We start from the raw sequence: 22,893 nt of genomic DNA, 5'->3' as shown, positions 1-22,893 counted from the left end.
AATGAATTCCGGAGTTCATCAGACAAAAATTAAGTTGGAATTAACACGGAAGGATATTTTGGTCCATTTAATATTTTTAAATAATTATCAACCAAATGGAAAAGGTGATTTCTAAAAAGACCAAATTAATATGTGCTCACACATAAATGGACCATACCATTAATTCTCCCTTAATAAGGTTATCTGGAGTCAACACCATCACACTCTACTTGGGCTATCACCTCTTAATGGTTAGACCTTAATATGCTATAGTCCATTAACATTAACCTTTCTGCTATAGTCCATTAACATTAACATTAACCTTTCTGCTCGAACAAACTAAAAATGAATCTGTTTGCATAACTTAAAACAAAGTTGTTCAATTTTCACCATTTCCTCTTTTCTACATATAACGATTCCGCTACAAACAAATAAACAATCAATCAAATAAACTCTCTAAGATCTCCGACTAGTACGCATTATTTCTATCATGATAACCAAATAACTTATTAACCTGTCCCTGCTCTCCGTTAAAAAATGACCTAACTACTAATTAGCTAGATTAACTTAATTAGTCATAGCGGATCAAAAGTAGTTGTGCAAGACTGCTCCGGATGTTGTTGCTGCTGGTGCAACCCGGCAGGATTTACTACTCCATGATCAATCACATTTGTTGCTGAATTAGCAGGAAGGAAACTACTAGTAGTGTGGTTGCTAATGTTGTTTCCAGTAGGGATGTCGTTGTCATTGTTGTTGGTAATGGGGGTGTGGTTGCTCCTCTCTGGTGGACCACCAGCTGCTATAATCGAAGAAATAGCTGCAGTTAGTGCTGCAGAGAGATTAGGATCATTGGCAATAGCAGCAGTAATAACTGTTTCAACTAATGATGTCGATGATGATGGTGCATGTTGTCCATTCAAATGAACCCCCTGGCTACCACTACTACTGCCAGCAAGTGATGACATAGCATGAGCTGACTGCTGCTGTTCCAAAAGCTGCATTGCTGAAAACCCATGGCTGCCCACACCACCATTTAATAAAGCTTGTACTAGTGACGATGACTGAGATGAGGGCATTAGCCCCGTTTGACCATTGAGTTGCATAACGTTGGGATTATTCTGATGATGCTGATGATTTATTTGTGTGGTTGCGCTGGTGCTATTTATCTGTTGGGTTAGGTCTAGTGTGATTGTTGGAAAAGGAGCTGAGGAAGATAGACTTGCTGCCATTGTGGATGTATTCAGATACGGAAATGCAGGGGATGATGAGATGAAGCCATGACTATTGTGATAATTGCTGGTGCTAGAACCCGAAAGCAGCATAGTTGCAGCTGCAGACGTTGTATTAGCCATGGCTGTGGCAGCAGGAGGGAGTGGATGATTGTGAGTTCCTTCATAAGTTGTTATCAATATGGTCCTGTCCTCGGCACACCTTTGTACCTGCACGGGTAAAACTGCGTCAGAGTGTGATGCATATAACAAAAGACGTCATGATGGAGTTATCCAGATGAAAGGTGTATGCTTGATTACACACCTGTTTACGAACAGGACATTGGGCCGCCATGGTGCAGCGATAATAAGCACGTGGACATGGGTTTCCTTTGGCCAGTTTCTGACCATATTTTCTCCATTGGCATCCATCGCTTATCTACATATACAGAAATCACATAAGAACAAGGTGTAATAAAATGATAATTAAAACCCAATCTCTGATCCCTGTCCCTTATTCTCCCCAACCATATTTATCATATACCAGGCCCCTCTGCGAATCCCAATTTGTAATTAAACATAACATATACTTAGGCGATAAATACAATTTAGAGGGAATTTAAAAAATACCATAGGGGCATCTGATCTTGCACGAACAGATACTCGGGCCTTACGAAAATGGACAACTTCAGGAACCTCTTGTTGTTGATCCATGCTCATATTCTGCACGCTGTCTACAGAAGATCGTCTTAAATTTCTAGAGACTTGCTGTACTGTGTGGTCATCACTAACATCGTCACCACCACTATGGTCGTAGCAGCGTTCCTGCTTGCTATTATTCGTACTAGGAGAAGCCAGCTGATCTTTGGGTTCTGTCACTGCACGAAAATGTGAACGAGTACTCCGTCGATGGTGATTGATTTCAATTGGTGGCTGCATAATTTGACCACGGTAACTGGATGATGTTGCCGGATGAAAATTATCAGAATCCATTGGTTGTGGTTGGGATGACGATGTTGGATTACAACCAGTTCTACCATTTCCAATACGCCTCTCTTCAGGCACTCTATTAATCAGCTCGTCACGTTCCTGTTGTTGCTGCATAATTTGAAGTACTTGACTCTGGAGGTGATTGTAACTATTGGTTATGTGATCTAACATGTGTTTTAGATTAGTGTTCTCTTCTTTTAGCCGATTAACCTCCACTTCAATCATCCTTACTTGCTACACTTACCAAAATATATAAAGTAATTAAGTGATCCAATACTTACCGGATATGATTATAATCAAATCAAAAACATTAAAGTTAATATATGAATGAAAACTCACTTGAGCCTGGGGTTTCTCTTCAATTTCAGCTGATGAATTGCAACCAGTTTCGGTAAGAAGACACAATCCTGTCTGCAGTATACAACGCGTTATTCAAACAGCTAAAAAAATATGCTACATGCCATAACAAAACCATTGAGTTGCATATCATAACTTACATTTGCGGTCTCAACTGGCTCATGGACATCATGAGTTTGTTTACCGGTGGAACCATTATTATCACTAGAAAAGAAATTGAATTCTTTTAAGGCAGGTTTTTGATCCACATCATCAGCATCTTGGATTGGTGGCGGCAGGGACGAAGACGACGAGTCGACGACTACAGCAGCTGGGTGGTGGTGGCGGTGGTGGTGGTGGTTTGATAATAGTACTGTGCTGAATTCATCCTCGTCGTCTTCATCCATCATGATATCTCAATGATAATAAGGATTAAGATATTAGGTTTTCAGTCTTCATGAATTAGTAACGTGATTTGCTACAATCATTTACTTTAGAAGAGTGAAGAATCCAAAATTAATAAACAGAAGAAAAAAAACGAGTAATATAGTTAGAGACGACTATGGTAAACACACGTTACAACCGGCATAGCCAGTAGTACATGCTGTTGCTTAGTAGACTAGGTTTGTTGTGCACCGCCACTATAGGTGGTCGTTGATATTTTCTGCTTTGAAACTTCATCCACTTCCAGAGAAATTTAATAAAATTCCAAAAGAAAAATAAAACTTCCAGATATCAGCTAGCACGAAAAGTAGTGTTTTAAATTTCATTAGCTATCAGCTATCGAAGAAATTAATCTCTTTATGCCAAACCAAGAAAAATATATTGAAAAAAGAAAAAGAAGAACAAACCAGCCGTTATTATAGCGCGGTGGAAAACGGAAAAGGAGACTCTTCTTCAAGTCTGAAAAGTCATAACGTGATCTAAGGGTACACATAGCACTATCGTTGAGATCCGGTAGAATTGGGTCTGATTGATATTATCACGCGTGATTATCCTTCTGGTCAACTCTTTTGACTTCTATGGACTTCATCACCACGGACTGACGGACCTGGTTCCAAGGATAAGTATTTTGGGTCCTGAATTCAGCATTTAATACCAAATCCATTGGAGAGGCATACTGTACATTCAAATTTTCTAACCAAAGAAAGTCTTTGCAGACCGTGAAAGGTTTGTATTGGGTTTGTGCCTCCATTGATGATATCTAGTATCAGTATAGAAACTTGAGGCGCATCGGTATTTCACATGGTGTTCTTTTGTTGTCGATAAAAAGAAAATCTGCCACAACGTGTGAACAAATCGTATTAGGTACAATAGTAAGTAGTAACAGTACCATTTAGGCATTCATTTAGGAGTCTAACGTGGGGAATACAGTGGTTGTTTCGTGTTAAATGAAATTTTCTGTCTTGTTAGGTGTTAGTTAGATTGGGTACAATTAGTATTATAATTCGGTCTGCCAGAATTATGCATTTTGCTTACTAGTGTTCAGACATCAAAATCAACTTGGGCGGTAATGCAGTGTTGAACTTGAACTTTGTTGGTCGTTCACTGCCTTGTCCCCTAGCTTGTACTGTTGGATATAAGCTGACCCATCATTGATTTTTTTGTTCTATCATATAAACCGGCATCTCAATATTAGTCATTTGAATGGGTTGTACTACTTGGACTTTGTAGTACAATGAATTATTCATCAAATGCTTGCATTTGGCTTGATCGGCCAATCTTTCTAACCTAATTGAAATGCATTATATTAATCATAGCTCCTGTTAATTACCAAATGCTACGAGAATAAGATGGGATAAGAATTATGTTTTCAAGTCGTCGCTGCCGTTATCATCATCGTCACCATTTAGTTCCCTACACAATAATATTATCCGAAACATTTTTAATTGGTCAAAAGTTTCGGAAAAAAGAATTTGGTCTTAGAGCAAGTCTTAGGCTGGAATCCAGCCATCTTCCATCTTCCACACCACCTCAGCATTTGGAACCGTGGATGGAAGCGCAAGTGTAATGGTGGAATAGTAGAAACGCTATTCTTAATGGAGCTAAAAAAACGCAATTAAGAATGAAGCTTTTTTTCAGCCGTTAGATTTCAACAACTCATTTTAAATCTACGGATTAAAAAAAAACAATTAAGAATGGAGCTACAAAAACGCGATTAAGAATGAAGCTTTTTTTTCAGCAGTTAGATTTCAACAACTCATTTCAAATCTACGGATAAAAAAAAAACGCAATTCTTAATTGTGTTTTTTTAGCTCAATTGTTAATTGCGTTTAACGCTATTCTTATTGACGTTCAGATGGATTCCACGAATCCTTCCACGAAACCGTGAAACCTTACTTAGATTTTTTATGGAAGACCCCAGTTTGAAAGCCACTAAACTTGACATTCCATGGTTTTTCCATACTTGCAATAGTTTGGATTCCACCATAAAACTTGATTTTACGAACATTCGTAGAAAGATGCTTTTGATTACCTAAAGTTAAAGATGAAACAACTTCTCCTTTTCTCATTAACAACAAAGTCTAATTTTAAGGTCTCTTAAAGTCATACAACGAAACAAAATCCAGGTCTTATCTCCCCATGTATCTTTTCAAACGACAGCTTTCGATGGAGTAAGTTAATTAGTAAACAATATAATCTTCCCACTTGTAGGTCTTTGATTGTAGCCGCGGAAGGTCAAGCTAATTTCAAGGGTTTAGGATTCAGGCTACAGGTAATTTCAAGATTTAGGATCCGAGGTATTTAGTTAGGGGAAATTAGGGGGAGATCCAAAAAAAAAAAAATATTCTCATTCTCAGGCCCATAATTAATTTTAGGTACCGTGACACCCATAATTATATGAAATTATTAAAAATGTATGCATGACGGATTATGCATCCGCATGACGGGTTATGCATCAAGAATATAATTGACAACGCAATTTGGATATAACATATCTAAAAATCCGCGTCTTGGAATTTTACAAATTTTATATCGTTGGAAATATTTTTAAGAGAGCTACGCAACGAGTACAAACAACAATATTAAATTTTTGTTTTTCACGAAAAAATCGGAGGTGATCATCATTTTAGGCAAAATTTCGAAAACTGACTATATAACCATTATGCAGCCACCAAAAAAGATGCATAACACATTCTGCAGACGCATAACGAATTATGCAACCATTTTCTCGACTGCATAACAAATTATGCATCTGCATAACAAAGTTATGCATCTATAACAAGTTATGTAGCCATTGTTTTAGTTGATTTTAGTGCGTACATAAAAAATTGATGCATAATGCATTATGCAAACATATTTTCGGATGCATAACAGGTTATGCATCTATTTTCTCGATGCATAAAAGATTGTGCAACAAATTTCTCGATGCATAATGCATTATGCAGCCATATTTTCGGATGCATAACAGGTTATGCATCAATTTTCACGACTGCGTAACATGTTATGCAGATATTATTGTAGGTGCATGACAAGTTGTGCAGTCTTTGTTTTTGTTGGTTTCAATAGTGACGAAAAAGTTGATGCATAACGTGCTATGCAACCGTTTTCTGGACTGCATAACAAGTTATGCAACAAATTTTGTAGATGCATAACAGGTTAGCTCACCCTACTGACTTCTAATTAACGCCACATCCGCTGCAAACAACCCTTGTAATCATCCCACAAACGCACAGCAAACTAGCAAGGAAACGGTGCGGTCAAGCAGCTGTAGCTGGTTATGTTCTTGTTGTTTAGCCTTGACCAAATCTTCCACATCATTAACCAAATTTGCGAATCACTCTGCACCCTTTTCTTCCTTCTTTTCTCGCTGCCAGAACTGTACCAAACCCTCACCATATACAGCATGTATCCTTCGATATCTTGCTGGTTTCAAACCCACGACAACAGCACACAGCACCCACACAAACATCTGCAGCAGCATTTGTTTCTTCTCCTCTTCTTACACGACCCAGATAATCAACAATGCCCATAGCAGCAACCATTGTAATAGCTGCGAACTAGGTGGTAATAAGATGGTGGTTCAACTTTTCTGTCGAACAGTTGATATACGCTACCTGATGGTGTTGTTGTATGTTGAGAAATCATCTCCTTCAGCTCTCCAATTCCTGCAATTTCACATTCAACACAGCCCAATTACTCCACTTCTTCCAGGAATTATAAACTAGACTCATTCATCATCATTTACTGTCACAATCAATCACAGCAACAACATCTCTTGGACAGAGAAAAGAGGGGATGTAAGAAATTCTTCTTTCCTGGCTCTCTTGAGTTAAAATACAACCCAAACTTTTACATCATCTCGAGCTCCCGATTCTTCGAACACAACCACCAAAACCCATTTAATCAATCAGTCCCAGATCCCCTTTTCTTTGTTGATTTCTGTTTTGCAACTTCACCAAATTCCTTATCTGATCTTCTAAAACTTCATTCATAATCAATTACATCAACAGATCAGACCCTAACTTCTTCCTCTCAAACATCACCTCAACTGTAGATGATTCGAATCACAAACGAACTCTTGAATACACCCAATCCAGTTGACAAACTGACCCAACTTGGTTGCTGCAATTTCCAATCTCAATCGAGATTTTGGACTCCGTCGATAGATAGGAAAGAAAGTTGTAGGGAGATACGAATCTGAGAAGAAGAAGAAAAAAAAAAAAGACCGAAACACAATTTCAGAAATTATGGGTTTGAGAATAATTTTCTTCCAGAAAATGGATGCGCGCCTGTGTTTTTCTGAGCGCGGGTTTCATAGTAAAAAAGTCTGGGAGAATGAGTCTCCCTGTAGTTTTCACATTTAGTTATGCAAGTAAAGAGCCCATATTTGATAATAGTTGAACATCTACGAAACTCTCATGGTTTCAAAATTATATACACCACTTCACGATATAAGAACTTATTTATCCTGGTTAAATTGGGGCCTATAAGGATTAATTGGGACCTAACACTACGTGACAAAAAAAAAATGGAAGTAAAATGGAAACCCCTTAACCAACTATTTTTTCAATGGCTAATTTACCCCTGATTAATTAGTGTTAAATTAGTGTTAATTCGGGTGATTAGTGGTAAAATGTTGTGTTAGATGTGAAATTAACCTGTGTTAGTGAATCATCTAAACACAAAAAAATTTAAAATTTTGAAATTTTTTGAAGAACACCAACTCAGAATCGGTTTATGTTGTAATTGGTATCAACCGATTGTAACCTCTAAAACATACATAGATTTTTTGAAACTTGCTTCTACCCAGAATCGGTTTATATGGACATGAAAATTAACCTATTATACAGAATCGGTGTATATGGGCATGAACATAAACCGATTGTCGATAAATTTTTTCTTTTTTATCTGTGAATTATGTGTTGTTAGACATCAAATAATTCATTCTATAACCGAGTTAAGAATGAGTATGACTTCATACTCAAATTAAGAAGTTGTACTCGTTTTGAAAACGAGTATAAAGTTATTCTCAAATTAAGAAGTTGTACTCGTTTTGAAAACGAGTATAAAGTTATACTCGTTTTGAAATCGATTATACAGTTATACTCGTTTTCAAATTGGATAAAATCATAATTATTTTGGATTAACCAGAATCGGTTTACACGGTACATATATAAAAACCGATTCCTGACATTGCACAACAGGAATCGGTTTATAAGAATGCTCATGTAATCCGATTCTAACAACAAAAAAAAGATACAGAAAAATTGAGAACAACAATCGGTTTACCCGGCACACATATAAAATCCGATTCTAACATTATACATCAACAATCGGTTTTTATAAGTGCTAATGTAATTCGATTCTGGTTCAAATTTCTCGAACCAGAAAACATAGCAAGGACAATCGGTCTTAGTGGGCATGAACATAAAACCATTTCTATTTGCAATCGGATCACATATACATTAACGTTAACCGATTCTGATAAACCAGGAAAAATTTGATTTCAAAATTTTTAATTTTTGAGCAATTTTATGTTACTAAAACCTTTTATAGGATTGGGGTGAGAAGAAAAGAAGAAGAATCGGTTGAAGTGGAGTTGGAAATGAATTTGATTTTGATTTTAGTTTTTAATTTTATGATTTTGATTTTGATTTTAGTTTTTAAATTTTATTATTTTAGTTTTATGATTATGATTTTAATTTTTAATTTTATTATTAGGATTTGATGGGGACAAATTAGTAGTATTAGTATTTGATAGAGGGTAAAATGGTAGTTTCATCAAACATAGACACCCCTTATCATTCTTTATGGGATGGATGAAAAAAATCCATAGGCCCCAATTTAGCCATGTTATTTATCAATAAGAGTTGATTATATAACACAAAATTGGTTAAAAAGACCAAAATCAACAATTCTTGGGTGAAAAAGACATCTAGATTTTGATACTGTTTAAATGGATAAAAGTGTAAAAATAGCTAGGATGTAAACAGTTTTATCTTACCTATTTTCAAATACTTTTTCTTATTTTTAATTTACATTAGGATGCATCTAGTTTCATTCTCGCTATTTTTTAACTTTAAGTCAGGATGAATCAAGTTTCATCCTTGCTATTTTTTTGGTGTCCATTTCACGATACTAATTTTTACTCGTCCATTAGAACCATGTTTTAAAAATATTTGGACAAATGACCCATTTTCCGATTATGTAACTCGTAAATGAATAATTTTTCTTGGACCTCGCGGGAAACAGTACACTACACGAGCATTTATCCACAGACATACATCTTCGATAAAGCTGGTCTTCCAGGAAAAAGGTGATCTCTAGTAAAGTTGATTATATACACCTCATGGCACCAAAACAACAAGGCTTCTCGGTAAGAAGCTTTTGGCTCTATGGTTGAGTGAGTTCCTGCACTGTGAGTTTGAGGACACATACAAATAACAGAAAACAAACATTCAAACATGTATCTTGATGATGTTTTGTAAATTATTTGGGCATATTGCTCTATAATAGAAGACAAAGTAAGACATAAAAACAAACCTTTTTTAATTTTTTTTGTTAAGTCACAGATTTTATTAATGAGAAGAGCTCAAAAGATTATAGAGATGAATAGACAAAAAGAAAGAAAGCTAAATTACAGAAGAGCTGCTAAAATGAAGAACAATAACTAACAAACTCTGAGTAATGTCTGTCAGGCATTTTTATTATGAATGCCTTCCTGCATGTTGCACCACTTCACCTAAATTCAATCTGGCTCTTTTCAAAGATGACACATCAACAGAGAAGTTAATTTGGCTGTAACAATGAACATAGTGAATTTCACACAAGGCTCAAAAGAAGCCCATATTCTCATAAGCTCAACTTTGTGCAGCAGGCTTCTCACAAAGTCACAGGCCTAATCATAGATGGACCTTGTTTAATTTCTTTCATGATCAGTGCCCAACGCGAGACCAGCTATTCCTTCACTCCAAGAAAGAACTACCATCTGTATACACGGGTGCTAGCTAGGACTCACATTAGAAACGATTGATCATGCATATGCCTGATATTGTTCTTTAATCAGAGTCACCTCAGGCTCAACATATTCAGGTGGGTATGTGTTTCTCAAGACTTTTTTGTTTTACTCGATGAAAGGAAATTTATAGGTTTAAAAACTAACAACTCATTCAGATGGGAGAATTGGAAAGCTAATAATTCAATTATGGGGCCATCTAATTCTTGGAATTGGATCCAAGAAATTCGATTCAAATCCTAAAAATTCATGTTCGGTTGAGATAATTTAATTATCTTTATTTTTATCTCGGAATTCAATTCTATTGCATTACTGGACCAGTGCAATTGAAATCTATATTTTGGAGGGAATTGAATTCTTAGGAATTAAAACTCTTAATTACATTTGAAATGACGAGGGTACTACACCAGAATCTTTTCGTATCAACTTATAAGTCCGATATATTGAGTGATCGTCTATGGACAAAGTCGAGACAATATACAACAACAAGGTAATCACTTGATAATAGTTATGGTACAAGACCGATATACTATAGGGTCAATATCAAGTGCCTTGGATTAATGTAAAGTGTCATTTACTTTATTATAACTAAAAAATTATAATGTGGAAGAAAAGTAAATGACACAGCAAGATTTTGTTAACGAGAAAATGTCATATGCACAGGGGTGCCCGTATCGTATGTGTGTAGGTATTTAGTAGTATCTAGTGGGGTGTAATAGGTGGTCTAGATTATCCCACGTGGACAGTTTATGATCGTCGGATATTGATAGAGAGGGAGAGAGTGTACCTGAGTTATATACACTCATATCCTGTAATGAAACTGGTATGAGAAGATTTATGAATAGAATAGCCTTAGTTTAGCATTTAGGCTTGGTTCACTATGAATCAAGAGGTGACTTACTCCAATTATGATCCAAACCCTGTAGTTGTACATCCAGGTACACTACAATTGGCATCAGAGCCGTTTCTTTCCGCACAAATTTATCCAATTTTTTTTTCATATCGATCTAGGGATTATTGGTATAGAGTTAAGGCAAAAAATGAAGCCTATAACCATTTCCTTGCAGACCCAATATAGAGATCTATCCAACGAGGTATCTTCATTGAGTATTAATCGTGAGCTTTGGAGATTACAAAATAAAATCTCGTTCGCCAGGGTCAGGTGGGAATCCATTCAGGTATCACAGTTCGAAGAACAATTCGTGAATAAAGTTAGGAATACGAAAGCTACGAAGAAGGAAGAGAAGGTTTTCATTGAAGACTTGGTACCTGAATTCAGTGAAGATATTACTCCAAATTTTGTTCCTGATGCTACTATAGATTCAACTTTAGATTCAGATTCAATTTCTGGATCTAAAACCGATTCAGATAAGGGTTTAAATGGGTTTTCAAAATCAACATCAAATATTGAAGACTCTGTTATTTCAATTAGTGAATTCACGGTCTCTCCACCTGAAGAAACCATCAATTGCTATTGGTGTTGTTGAAGAAGAATTTGATAAAGCTGAAGTGAATGATTTTGGAAGGACGGATTAGACCAATTTTGGGGAGTGTTTCTCCATTTGTATCGATTCTTCTCGCATCATGTTTGATCCAGGAAAATATTTCAAACTCATTAAGAGTTTTTGTTATTTAGCCGGTGTTTATGAATTTGGTTTGGATTCAATTACTTCTTGTTTTTTTGCACTATATGTTTGCTCAAATTTAATGGATGAAATCTATAAAAATCCTGTATATGAGCTGAATTCTAAGAATGGGTACTGGTCAGATTCATGGTATAGAGATAAAATTGCTAGTATGTTGGCTGATGGTAGTATTTCTAGTGTCACCTGACACCTATTTTTTTTAAAATGCTTCTAATGGATACTGTATGTTATAAGAAATTACTTCTTCAATTGCTTCTTAGCCTGGAGCATGACTCAGATTCGCAGTTTATAAATTTGTTTCCTCGTTTCTGTGTTACTGATTGTGCAATTCTGGATGCGAAGAAGATGTTTGTTCAAATGACTGAGAGAGGTATATTTTTATTAATCTTGTTGGCTAGAGTAGTTACTTTTGAGATGGATTGTAAGTTAATGTTTCAAATGGCTGAGATGTGGGGAGCAATAAACTTTCTTTTGCAAAAGCTTTGCAAATGTCAGTTTGCTTCAACTATCTTCTGTCATAGTTTCTGCCCAGTGCATCTTCGTTATCCTCTCGCAAAACAACTTGCAAGCTCTAAGATGTTATTCAACAGCAAGTTGCTCAGTAAAAACTGTTTTTATCTTTCTTTTGATCATTCTCGTGCATTATTCGATCATGGAAAAGGAATTGAGATTATTCAGGAGTCTACTCATTCTGTGAGTGATTATGCATTCCTTTTTCTGAATTCGTTGAGTCTTAGACTTGTCTATGTTGCTGAATTTGGCGGTGACTAGAAATTGGTTGCTGAATTCTCAAAAGGGAATAGATTTTTGTTTTCATTATTGGCTAGGGTGGTGAGCTTTAACAAGACACATGAATGACATTCTCAAGTGTTTAGTATAGAAAGAGCAGAAACATTTTTCTTACAGCTCAAATGTAAGTTGCTTGACGTGAGTTCCAAGTTACTAGTTGTTGACTATTCCTTACTTTTTTTCGATTCTAGCCGCAATGTGTTTGATCGTGGGAAGGTGCTCAACCTTATTATCTGGAATTCTTGTTTTGCTACATTTGATTCTAAGTTTGGGCATCACATGAAAGTGTGGGTTCTGGATTTTATGTTATTTGTGTTGACTACACTTGGTGATAATGAGGGTTCTGGATTCTAAGTTTGGGCAGTAACTTACTTGTTCACCTGTCTAGAAGGGGAAACCTTACCAACTGTTTGTTGATGCTTCGGTGGATGCGGGTTAGTGGATTTCCGCATACTTCTAAAGGCTTATCTAATCATGTTTGGGTGAAATTCGGAAGGTTTGATAAAAGTCCTGCTATGTGGGGAGTGGCAATTTTTCTTATGCAGCTGAAGTTTTGGTTGTTTTTTGAGATTACAATTCCTTCTTGTGCATTATTATATGTTCTTCCCACTTTTTTACTGAGTTTGCAGTTCATTCTTGGGGTTCTTCTTCTTCATGTATTCAGAATTACTATGGATTTTGTTCCTTGGAATAGATCTTATTTTGCATCAGTTAGACAAGTCTCGTCCCATTTACTTAAAGTCATAAGTTCGGAACCTACACTTGTTGGAGTTCATTTTTATACTTCTATATTGCTTCTTACATCTTCCAGAGGTTTCTTTATCTTCTTCGGACTTTATAACATGATTGAGTACAGGGGTACGGCAAGTTACCAAGTCTAGTTATTCTCAAAAACCCTGCTCACTGGATATTTGATAGAGACAAGTTGTTGTTCACTAGTCATGGGTACTTTTATTTTGCCTTTACTTATGAATGTTGTGTTGTTACTTGGGTCACTAGTATAACTGAAAACATCCCGATCTTGGCACAGATATTACACACTGTGATACACACTCTAACTGTGTGAAAGTCAGTGGCATATGCAAGTTTTGCTCAAAGGATCACAATGAACTGCACAAATGCGATGTTGGCTAGTTTTAAATTTCATATGCTGGAGCAGTTGGATGATTACAAGGGCACTGGCTACTACAAGCTCAAGCAACTTGCACCTAAATGTGATGGACAACTCAACGGTGTACTTGTGTGCATTCATGGTCAGGCCTGTATAGATAAGATACTGAAGATGGTTGTGTGTCTCACGAGAAAAATGGAAGCTGAAGTTTATCACCTGTACATGGGGACTTTTCACTCCAACCAACTGAAGATTCCAGGTGTTAAGAAAGAAAAGTGTTGCTGATAAGAAGGACAACAAAGGCGACTGCTATCTTCGTTAGGTCTACCAATACAATGGCTACTATCCGGCATATGATCTTACAAGATTTTGTGACTCATTACAAGGATGATTATAGAAGGCATGGTACCTTGATTTTGAAGCTTAGTGTTATCCTGTAGCCGCTCGAGTTTCTATACTGCACCTTCATCCTTGAGGACAAGGATGGTTTCAAGGGGCGTGGAATGTCATATGCACAAGGGTGCCCATATCGTATATATGTGGGTATTTAGTAGTATCTAGTGGGGTGTAATGGGTGGTTTATATTAGACCACGTGGACAGTTTATGATCGTCGGATATTGAGAGAGAGAGTGTACCTGAGTTATATACACTCATATCCTGTAATGAAATCGGCATGAGAAGACTTATGAATAGAATAGCTTAGTTTAGCAGTTAGGCTTGGTTCGCTATGAATCAAGATGTGACTTACTCCAATTATGATCCAAACCCTGTAGTTGTACATCCAGGTATACTACAGAAAACCCCAAATGCAAAAAAAAACGCCGGGACCTAGTCCGGTATTGAATATTCTCAGAATTAAGCCTTCGCTTCCAACAAAGAGAGGAAAAAAATGAGTCCACCACCAACAGGACGGGCATGGTCTGGATTAGTCTAGTTTTCACCTCATCCGCATCCAATCCAATATATGGAGGATTTTGACATCTGCGTTCGATTCAACATCCAATGGATTTGATGTTAATGATTCAATGGATTTCTTTAATAATTAATATTCAAAATATACAAGAAAAAATTGATAAATTTACTTAAGATCTCATTATCATTACTGTTAGAGCACTGCTCGGTCGAACTCACATGTGTTGCTATCTCAAGCATGTTTGTCAATATTAGTGATCAAAACTATAAGTCTTGATTTCTAGTCTACTATATCTAAGTCTCAGACTAGGATAAAAAGTGTAGTTAAGCTCAAGAACTCCATGGCGATCATCATACAAGACGAAGAACTACTCAAGGAACTGGTGGAACTACATCGACTAAAAGGTATGTGGAGAGTTGAACTTATCTATCACTCGAAAGTCTATCTACTCTATCTCCTATCTTGAGACAAAAGTAGTTTTACTATAGACATTGATTATACAAATTTGCTATTTCGAGCCGAGTTTCTCTCGCTTATCTATTTCTCGAAATATGTGTTGGTAAGCTTTCGCTTTGTCCAAGTTCATCTTTACCTATTGACGAAAGTCATATTATGTTTCAATTACTTGAAAATGGCTTTGACGAAAAATAGTTTGTGAACAAAAACTATATAACGTCCTTTAAGAATGTTTCAATGATTGAAATGAGAGTTTAGATTATATAACCATTGTTGGATATAAGCATTGTGTGGTAACACATATATGTTATAAGTCTTTATTCCTTGAACCAAAGTATGCGTACTTTGTTGATCAGGAAAACCGGAACAGAGTCTGCGCACCCAGTCCGCGAACTGTTGGAGGTTCTCTTCCCGAGAAAATCTGATGGAATTTGTAAACCATTTATAAACTTATTCCACGCACCTAGTCCGCGTACTTAGGTTGGTTATTTTCTAAAAATGATTATTCGTGAACTTATACTTTTATAAACTAAGGAATGCAAGTTTGCAAACCGTGGCTATAAAGTTCATGAATTGATTCAAGTGAATCAAATCGTTTTTCCTTCGATTGTGTCTTGTATACTTCTATAAGATCTAAGTAATTGAACAACTCTCTAACTAGTTCATTTGAGTCATTTGAACTAGTTATGGTAAAGAAGAATATGGTTGATATGAAAGTGCGCATATAGCTAACCATTTGGTTAACTACTGTTGAACCAACGAATGTACATGTTTGGGTACGGTTACACAAACCTAAAATCGTGCATTTAATTTGTGTGCAACAAGCTAAGTTTTCGATCTAACGGTTGAAAGATATTAGCTTGAATCTAATCAGGTTTTCATCTAACGGTGAATATTGAATGCTTTGTTAATAAGCTAACATTGATTGCAAACCTTGATTTGAAAGACTATATAAGGGAGAATTCTAGCAACTGGAAAACCTAATCCCCACACCTCATGTGTGATACTAGTTTTATAAGCTAGAGTCGATTCTCCTTTAACCTTAGGTTTCTTCTCGAGACCCTGTAGGTTAACGACTTGAAGACTTCATTGGGATTGTGAAGCCAGACCGATACTACTTTCTCGAAGTTGTGTTATCTGATCTTGCTGTTTCTATCGTATTGAGTACAATCATAACGATTGGCTTGAGATTGATATCTCCGATAGGCAAGATATAAAAGTAATCACAAACATCTTCATCTCATAGTTTGTGATTCCACAATATCTTCTTTCGCCGCGTCGATTAAGATTATTGTGAGGTGATTGATAATACTGAGCTGTTCTTAGGGAATATAAGTCTGGTTTATCAATTGGTTTCTGTTCACCTTGATTTATCAAAAGACGGAACAAAACTTGTAGGTATTTCTGTGGAAGACAGATTTATCTATTACCGTAGACTTTTCTGTGCGATACAGATTTGGTTATTAAAGTCTTTGACTTTGGTTCGTAGAAACTCTTAGTTGTGGGTGAGATCAGCTAAGGGAATCAAGTGCGTAGTATCCTGCTGGGATCAGAGACATAAGAGCATAATTATACCTTGGATCAGTGTGATATTGATTGGGGTTAAACTACAGTCCATACTGAAGTTAGTTTGTAATAGGCTAGTGTCTGTAGCGTCTTAATACAGTGTGTGTTCAATCTGGACTAGGTCCCGGAGCTTTTCTGCATTTGCGGTTTCCTCGTTAACAAAACTTCTGGTGTCTGTGTTATTTCTTTTCCGCATTATATTTTGTTATATAATTGAAATATCACAGGTTGTGCGTTTGAATCAATCAATTAGAATATCCAACCTTTGGTTGTTGATTTATATTGATTGATACTTGAACATTGGTCTTTGGTACCGTTCATGTGATTTCTCTTGTATCCAATTAGACTCGCAGATTTCTATTTGTTTGAGTAAGAATTGAATCGAGAAAGAGAGATATAACTCTTTGATATACTTTATTAAGATTAAGTCTAGTTGATTCTCTTGAAAGTATATTGGAGTTAGTCCATACAGATTGCTAATCGAAATATTGGGTGTGGTTGTTGTACCCCCGCTTTTTCAATTACCATGATTTTTAATATTAGCTCAAATACAAATTAGTACTAGTATTTCAACTAAGCAACCAATAGCAACATAGTAAACAAGATATGCACACCGAAAAAGAATAACAATTAATTAACGGCTATGGATGTCAAACGGGATTTTAATTCCCTATCCGCATCATATTCATTAGTGTATGGACCGGACATCAATCCATAAAAAATAAATGCTCCAATTCATATCAGCGTATTAAATCCCAAATGCTCACCCTTAATAACTAGACCACCAGTGAGCCCAAGCTTCAAAGTTAGAGGTGAGCATTTGGTCCGAAATTCCGTGGATTCGATCCGGACCAAAGGCATTTTGCGGATAGGAACCCAAACCATTCACTAATGGGCTGGACAAGGACGCAATTTTCGAAACCCAACGGATTTTGGATTGGTTGCTGATGCAGTCTTAAAAATCCATTGAACATATGCACCCATTAGATTAAAACTTTTTGCGGTACTTTTATAAAATATGGGGTTAGTTCAGTATTTTTAATAGTCCGTACTGTATCTCAAACTTATCTCCTCATCATTTTTTCCATCAAACATTTAGGGCTGAAGATTGAGATGCAAGTTCAAGTCTTTTTTTCTTTTTTCTTTTTTGTCGATTGATCATTGTATTCAAGTCATTTTTGTTGGTGTTGTTTTCCAATTTAAAGTTATAATTATAAAACAAATCCATTGGATTATCCGCATCCGATCTGTCCATCCGTGCATCCATTGGATGATGGATTGGATGCGGATGCAAAATTCAAAATTCGTAATAAACTAGATTAAATGAGATGAAAACTGGTCCATACTGTCCTATGCTTACCCCCAAGGTTACATAAAAAAGAAGAAGCAAAACTTAGGGAATCACGGTGAAAGAGCTATGGTTTTTTCTCTAACTCTTTTTCTTGTTGCGTTCGTTTTCCTTGGTTTTGTACTAATCATGGCGCAAAATCAATTAAACAATCTGATCATATTTATCAATCAAACTGTGGACATGATCGGACCAACAATCCTGATAATAGAAATCGTTCAAGGTCAAAATCTAGGTCGCTAGTGTACATGCCAAATAACAATGAAAACCCTAGTTTGGCGGATAATAGGAAACCTATTGAAGATGTGAATAATAGCGTTGTTGATGATTGTAATAAGGATGGAGGAAGATCATACGCGTCTATTTTATAGAAGCGTACCTATTGAGGGGTAAATATGATAATGGTTCTATCCGTCCTAGTCACACCTAATGATAACACCTTCATAGGAACAGTATGAGAGAGAACTTGCTTTCCATTGTACTATGTACCTCCTTATATAGACTTTCCCAAAATCCCTTCCTTTTATGACATCATGCCACATGTCCTAAACCTCCTTAATTAATACTGTTAGAGAACTGCTCGGTAGAACTCGCAAGCGTTGCTATCTCAAGCTTGTTTGTCAAGTTCAGTTGCCAAGACTATAATTCTTGATTTCTAGTCTACTTATAGATAAGTCTAGGATTAGGATAGTAAGTGCAGTTGAGCATTAGACTTCACGACGTCCATCGATTGAAGAGGAAGAACTACTAAGGCGAGCTTGTGGAACTTCATCAACTACTAAGGTATGTGAAGACTTGAACTCATCTATCACTCAAAAATCTATCTACTCTGTCTCCCATTTTGAACAAAAGTCGTATAGCTATATATACTTCGATTATACACATTTGATATTTCGAGCTGAGTTAACTCGCTTACATATTTCTCGAAATATGCGTTGGTAAGCTTTCGCTTTAACCAAGTTCATCTTATATTCTTGACGAAAGTCAAAAGATGATCATGTGAAAATCGCCTTGTAATATCTTACATGATTTGTATGAGACAGTCATTTGATGTAGACTCGGAATATTTCGTATTGATCATTCGATCACTTGAAAATTGCTTTGAAGCTAATAGTTTGTGTGAGACAAATGTTGTCGTCTTCGAAGAATGTTTCAATGATTAAAATGGGAGTTTAGAACAATTAACCATGATTGGATATAACACAGTATGCGTACTTGTATGCTATTTGTTACAAGTTATTCCAAGTCCGGGAACCATAGTATGCATACCCGTATGCGTACTGGTTGGTTTAATGAAAGTCCGAGAACTTAGTATGCATACCCGTATGCGTACTGGCGTAAGGTTCATGTCCGGAAATTCAATTGATTTTGGAGGTATGCGTACCCGTTCTCATACTAGAGAACCCGAACTAAGTCCGGCCACTTAGGTATGCGTACCCGGTTGCATACTTGAGTAGGATATGTTCTAAAACCGGTTTGTTCATGAACTAATACATTTATATATTAAGGAATGCAATCTTTTGCAAACCGTGGCTATAATGTTCATGAATTGATTCGAGTAGATCAAAATCGATTTTGCTTCAATTGTGTCTTGTGTACTTCTATGAGAATATAAACAATTGAACAACTTTAGAACTAGTTTCATTTGAGTTATTTGAACTGGTTATGGTTAAGGTGAATAAGGTTGATATAAAAGTGTTCATATGGCTAACTTCGGTTAACTGTTGTTGATCCAACAAGGTGTACACGTTTAGGTATGGTTACTCATATCTAAATGAAGTCACTTTTTATTTGTGTGTAACAAGCTAAGTTCGATCTAACGGTTGAAAGATATTAGCTTGAGTCTAATCAGGTTTTCATCTAACGATAAATATTGAATGCTTTGTTACCAAGGTAACATTGATTGCAAACCATGATTTGTGTATTATGTTCTCTTTGGTTAACTCTGTGTTTATCATTGTTCATTCTATATATGTTTATTATCTTTTTCATAAAATCCTCCGACTTGTGCGTCGGAATATCTTGTTGTTTTGTGTAAAATGCGTTATTTAGCAATGTCAGGGTTAGAACATGGCATCTCTTTTTGCCTTGGCGGGATTGGGTTGGGTGTACACTAAACGCGCCTACTCCTTTTTTTATATTCATCTTAGGTAAGCCATGTCATTTTGTTTTTCCTTGGAGGGATTGGGCAAAGCGCATACTAAACGCGCCTATTCCCCTTTTATACTAGATAGGACGTGGTGTCTTGTTTTACCTTGAAGGGTGGGGAAAATATTCTACGCACCCATTCCCCTTTTTTTTTTTTCTTTCTTTTCCCGTTTGAGGCAGGCCGTGGCATCTCGTTTTGCCTTAGCGGGATTGGGTTGGGCGTATACTAAACGCGCCTATTCCCTCTTTATTTTCATCTTAGGTATACCGCGACATTTTGTTTTTCCTTGGGGGTATTGGGTAAAACGCATACTAAAAACACTTATTCCCCTTTTATTCTAGATAGGATATGGTTTCTTGATTTTCCTTGAAGGATGGGGCATATAGTAAACGCGCTTACTCCCTCTTTTTTTTCGTTTTAGGTAGGTCGCGACATATCATTTTTCCTTGGTGGGATTGGGTCGAGTGTATACTAAACGCGCCTATTCCCCTTTTTTTTTATTCTAGATAGGATGTAGCATCTTGTTTTTCCTTGAAGGGTGGGGCATATAGTAAACGCGACTACCCCTTTCTTTTTATTCTAGATAGGACGTGATGTCTTGTTTCGCCTTGAAAGGTGGGGAATATATTAAACGCGCCAGCTCCTCCTTTCTTTTCGTTTTTGGTAGGCCGCAACATTTTTGTTTTGCCTTGGAGGGATTGGGTTGTGCATATACTAAACGCTCATACTCCCCTTTTTCTTTTCATCTTAGGTAGGCCACTGCATTTTGTTTTATCTTGGAGGGATTGGGTAAAGCGCATACTAAACGCGCTTTTTCCCCTTTCATTCTAGATAAGACGTGGTGTCTTGTTTTTCCTTAAAGGATGGGAAATATATTAAACGCGCCTACTTCCCCTTTATTTTTATATTTGTAGTTCTGAGGGCGCTTTTGGCCTCTCGTGACCTTTTTCAAAACTTTTTAGCCGACCGGGTGCCTTTATCATCCCTAGCATTTTGTGTATTTGTCAGCCGACTGGGTGCCTTTGGCATCCCGTAACCTTTTGTATATTCATCGTCCGACCGGGTACCTTTGGAAACCCGTAGCCTTTTGTAGATTCATCGGCCGACCGGGTGCCTTTGGCATCCTGTATCCTTTCATATATTCATCAGCAGACCGGGTGCCTTTGGCATCCCGTAGCCTTTCATATATTCATCATCCGACCGGGTTCCTTTGGCATCCCATATACTTTTGTATATTCATCAGCCAACCGGGTGCCTTTGGCATCCCGTAGCCATTTATAAATTAATTAGGTGGCCGTCTTCCTTTGCTATATCGTAACCTTTTGTAAATCTATGAATTACTGGTTAATCCAGTTTTAGAAGAACCGTTTAGTGTGTAGTCCAGCACTAAAACAATTTTAATCGCTGGTCCAAAAACATGCGAGACCTTATGCTCCCTTTTTTGGACCAGATTCTTTACTCAGTCGTCTAGAAAACGTGCGAGACCTTATGCTCCCTTTTCTTAAATTCTGAAAATCACCCTCCGTGTATAATACCGATAGAGATGATATATTTCAGTTCTATACGAACAGAGTTCTCGATCTCTTCTCTGATGGTGTCGATTTCTCGATCTCTTTAGGGTTTTTCAAATCGTTATTATGGTAAGTTAGGTTGTATTTCATCAAATATGATTTTTTGTTCTTAATTTCTATTTTGTTATGAGTTTGGATCGAATTGGATCTGCTTTCTTTTTTCTTTTTGTGATTTATAGTTTCATACCTTGTTTTAATTGAACTGGATCTACTTGACACTACTTGTTTTGAATGAATATGATACTGAATTCGGTAAAAGGTTCTTCCATTTGCTGGTTTTAAGAACTGGGTCTTATTTGGAAGAGAAAATGAATGGGTTATTGAAGAGACTGAAAATAAATGATTTTTTTCAGCTTTATCACCTTTTTCAATTCGCTGGACTTATAGAGCTTTGGATTCAATATGCGTAAACTATGAGACTTTTTTTCATGTAAGAATATGCATTCCTAGTATCTCATAATATAATTGTTATATTCAAATTTGTCTCTCAATTCTTTTGATGTTGCTGATTTTGTTTAGATGTTTGAATTTTACACATCAAAGGTACAAACCGTAAAAATGAACTGCATCACCATCAGTTGCTTATTAAAGAAAGAGATTATATCAAATGCATGAAACCAATATGTAATGTATGAACTACATCAATATATATACAATATTGATATTTATCCTAGCTACAATACGTATTGTATATAACATGTTTTTTTTATACGATCATGTAGTACATATAAAAATGTATATCACATATCTATTCAAAGACACATTACATATCAATATGTATCATATGAACTGCATCAATAAATATACAATGTTGAGATTTATCCTACAGTACATATCAATATGTACTGCATATAACATGCTCTTTTTCCTAGGGTTTCTTGTATAAATTGTTCAAATTGATAGATTTCAGACCTTGTATATCGTGATTCTACTGGTGAAAAATGGTGATTCTCTTTTTCGACGTTGATTTTCAACTGAGAAGTATTGTGTTTGTTATTTTTTTTGGTTTTGATTTGGAATTGGCTGAATGATATAAAACAAGGTATGATGAAAGCTAGCAGTGTCTGAATAAAGTTGTTGAAGAACAAAACAGTAGTGAGTTTGAGGAAGATGAAAATAGATTTAGTGAAACTTGACTGCACTAGAAAAAACTGAACGGGTTTACGTAAGTAATCATTGATTTTTTATACAAATTTGGATACCAAACAAACACAACTTCCCAAGTTATTTTTGCTTCAATTGGGTGGGAAACTATGCATGTGTTTTTTGCTTCAATTGGTAAAACTTTTTAGGATTTTAGTCTTGTTGATACTTTTCTTTCTTGTGGGGTTATATCTCTTTGATTAGCACATACTGAAATGCACTGGTATC

General features: G+C 36.2%; 1 protein-coding gene across 1 annotated transcript; it reads right to left on the bottom strand.

Annotated features, from left to right (window-relative positions):
- Positions 1-309: 309 nt before the first annotated feature.
- Positions 310-3,712, bottom strand: LOC113347044 (WRKY transcription factor 42-like). The gene is made up of 5 exons (XM_026590624.1): positions 2,675-3,712; positions 2,517-2,588; positions 1,818-2,411; positions 1,513-1,626; positions 310-1,418 (listed from the first exon to the last, which is right to left on the bottom strand). Exons 1-5 carry the CDS (start codon positions 2,921-2,923, stop codon positions 555-557), a joined length of 1,893 nt encoding a protein of 630 aa, XP_026446409.1. The 5' UTR covers positions 2,924-3,712; the 3' UTR covers positions 310-554.
- Between the last annotated feature and the right edge of the window lie 19,181 nt (positions 3,713-22,893).

The sequence above is a fragment of the Papaver somniferum genome, chromosome 2, assembly GCF_003573695.1.
Source record: "Papaver somniferum cultivar HN1 chromosome 2, ASM357369v1, whole genome shotgun sequence".
NCBI lineage: Eukaryota > Viridiplantae > Streptophyta > Magnoliopsida > Ranunculales > Papaveraceae > Papaver > Papaver somniferum.
The sequence above is the reverse complement of the archived record's forward strand: the minus strand, read 5'-3'. Positions and strand labels throughout refer to the sequence as shown.

Coding starts and splice junctions, on each gene's coding strand:
- LOC113347044 (XM_026590624.1), bottom strand. CDS start 2,923: ATGATGGATGAAGACGACGAGGATGAATTCAGCACAGTACTATTATCA. Junction 2,589..2,674: donor AGCCAGTTGAGACCGCAAAT/GTAAGTTATGAT, acceptor TGTATACTGCAG/ACAGGATTGTGTCTTCTTAC. Junction 1,627..1,817: donor CAAGATCAGATGCCCCTATG/GTATTTTTTAAA, acceptor CTGTATATGTAG/ATAAGCGATGGATGCCAATG.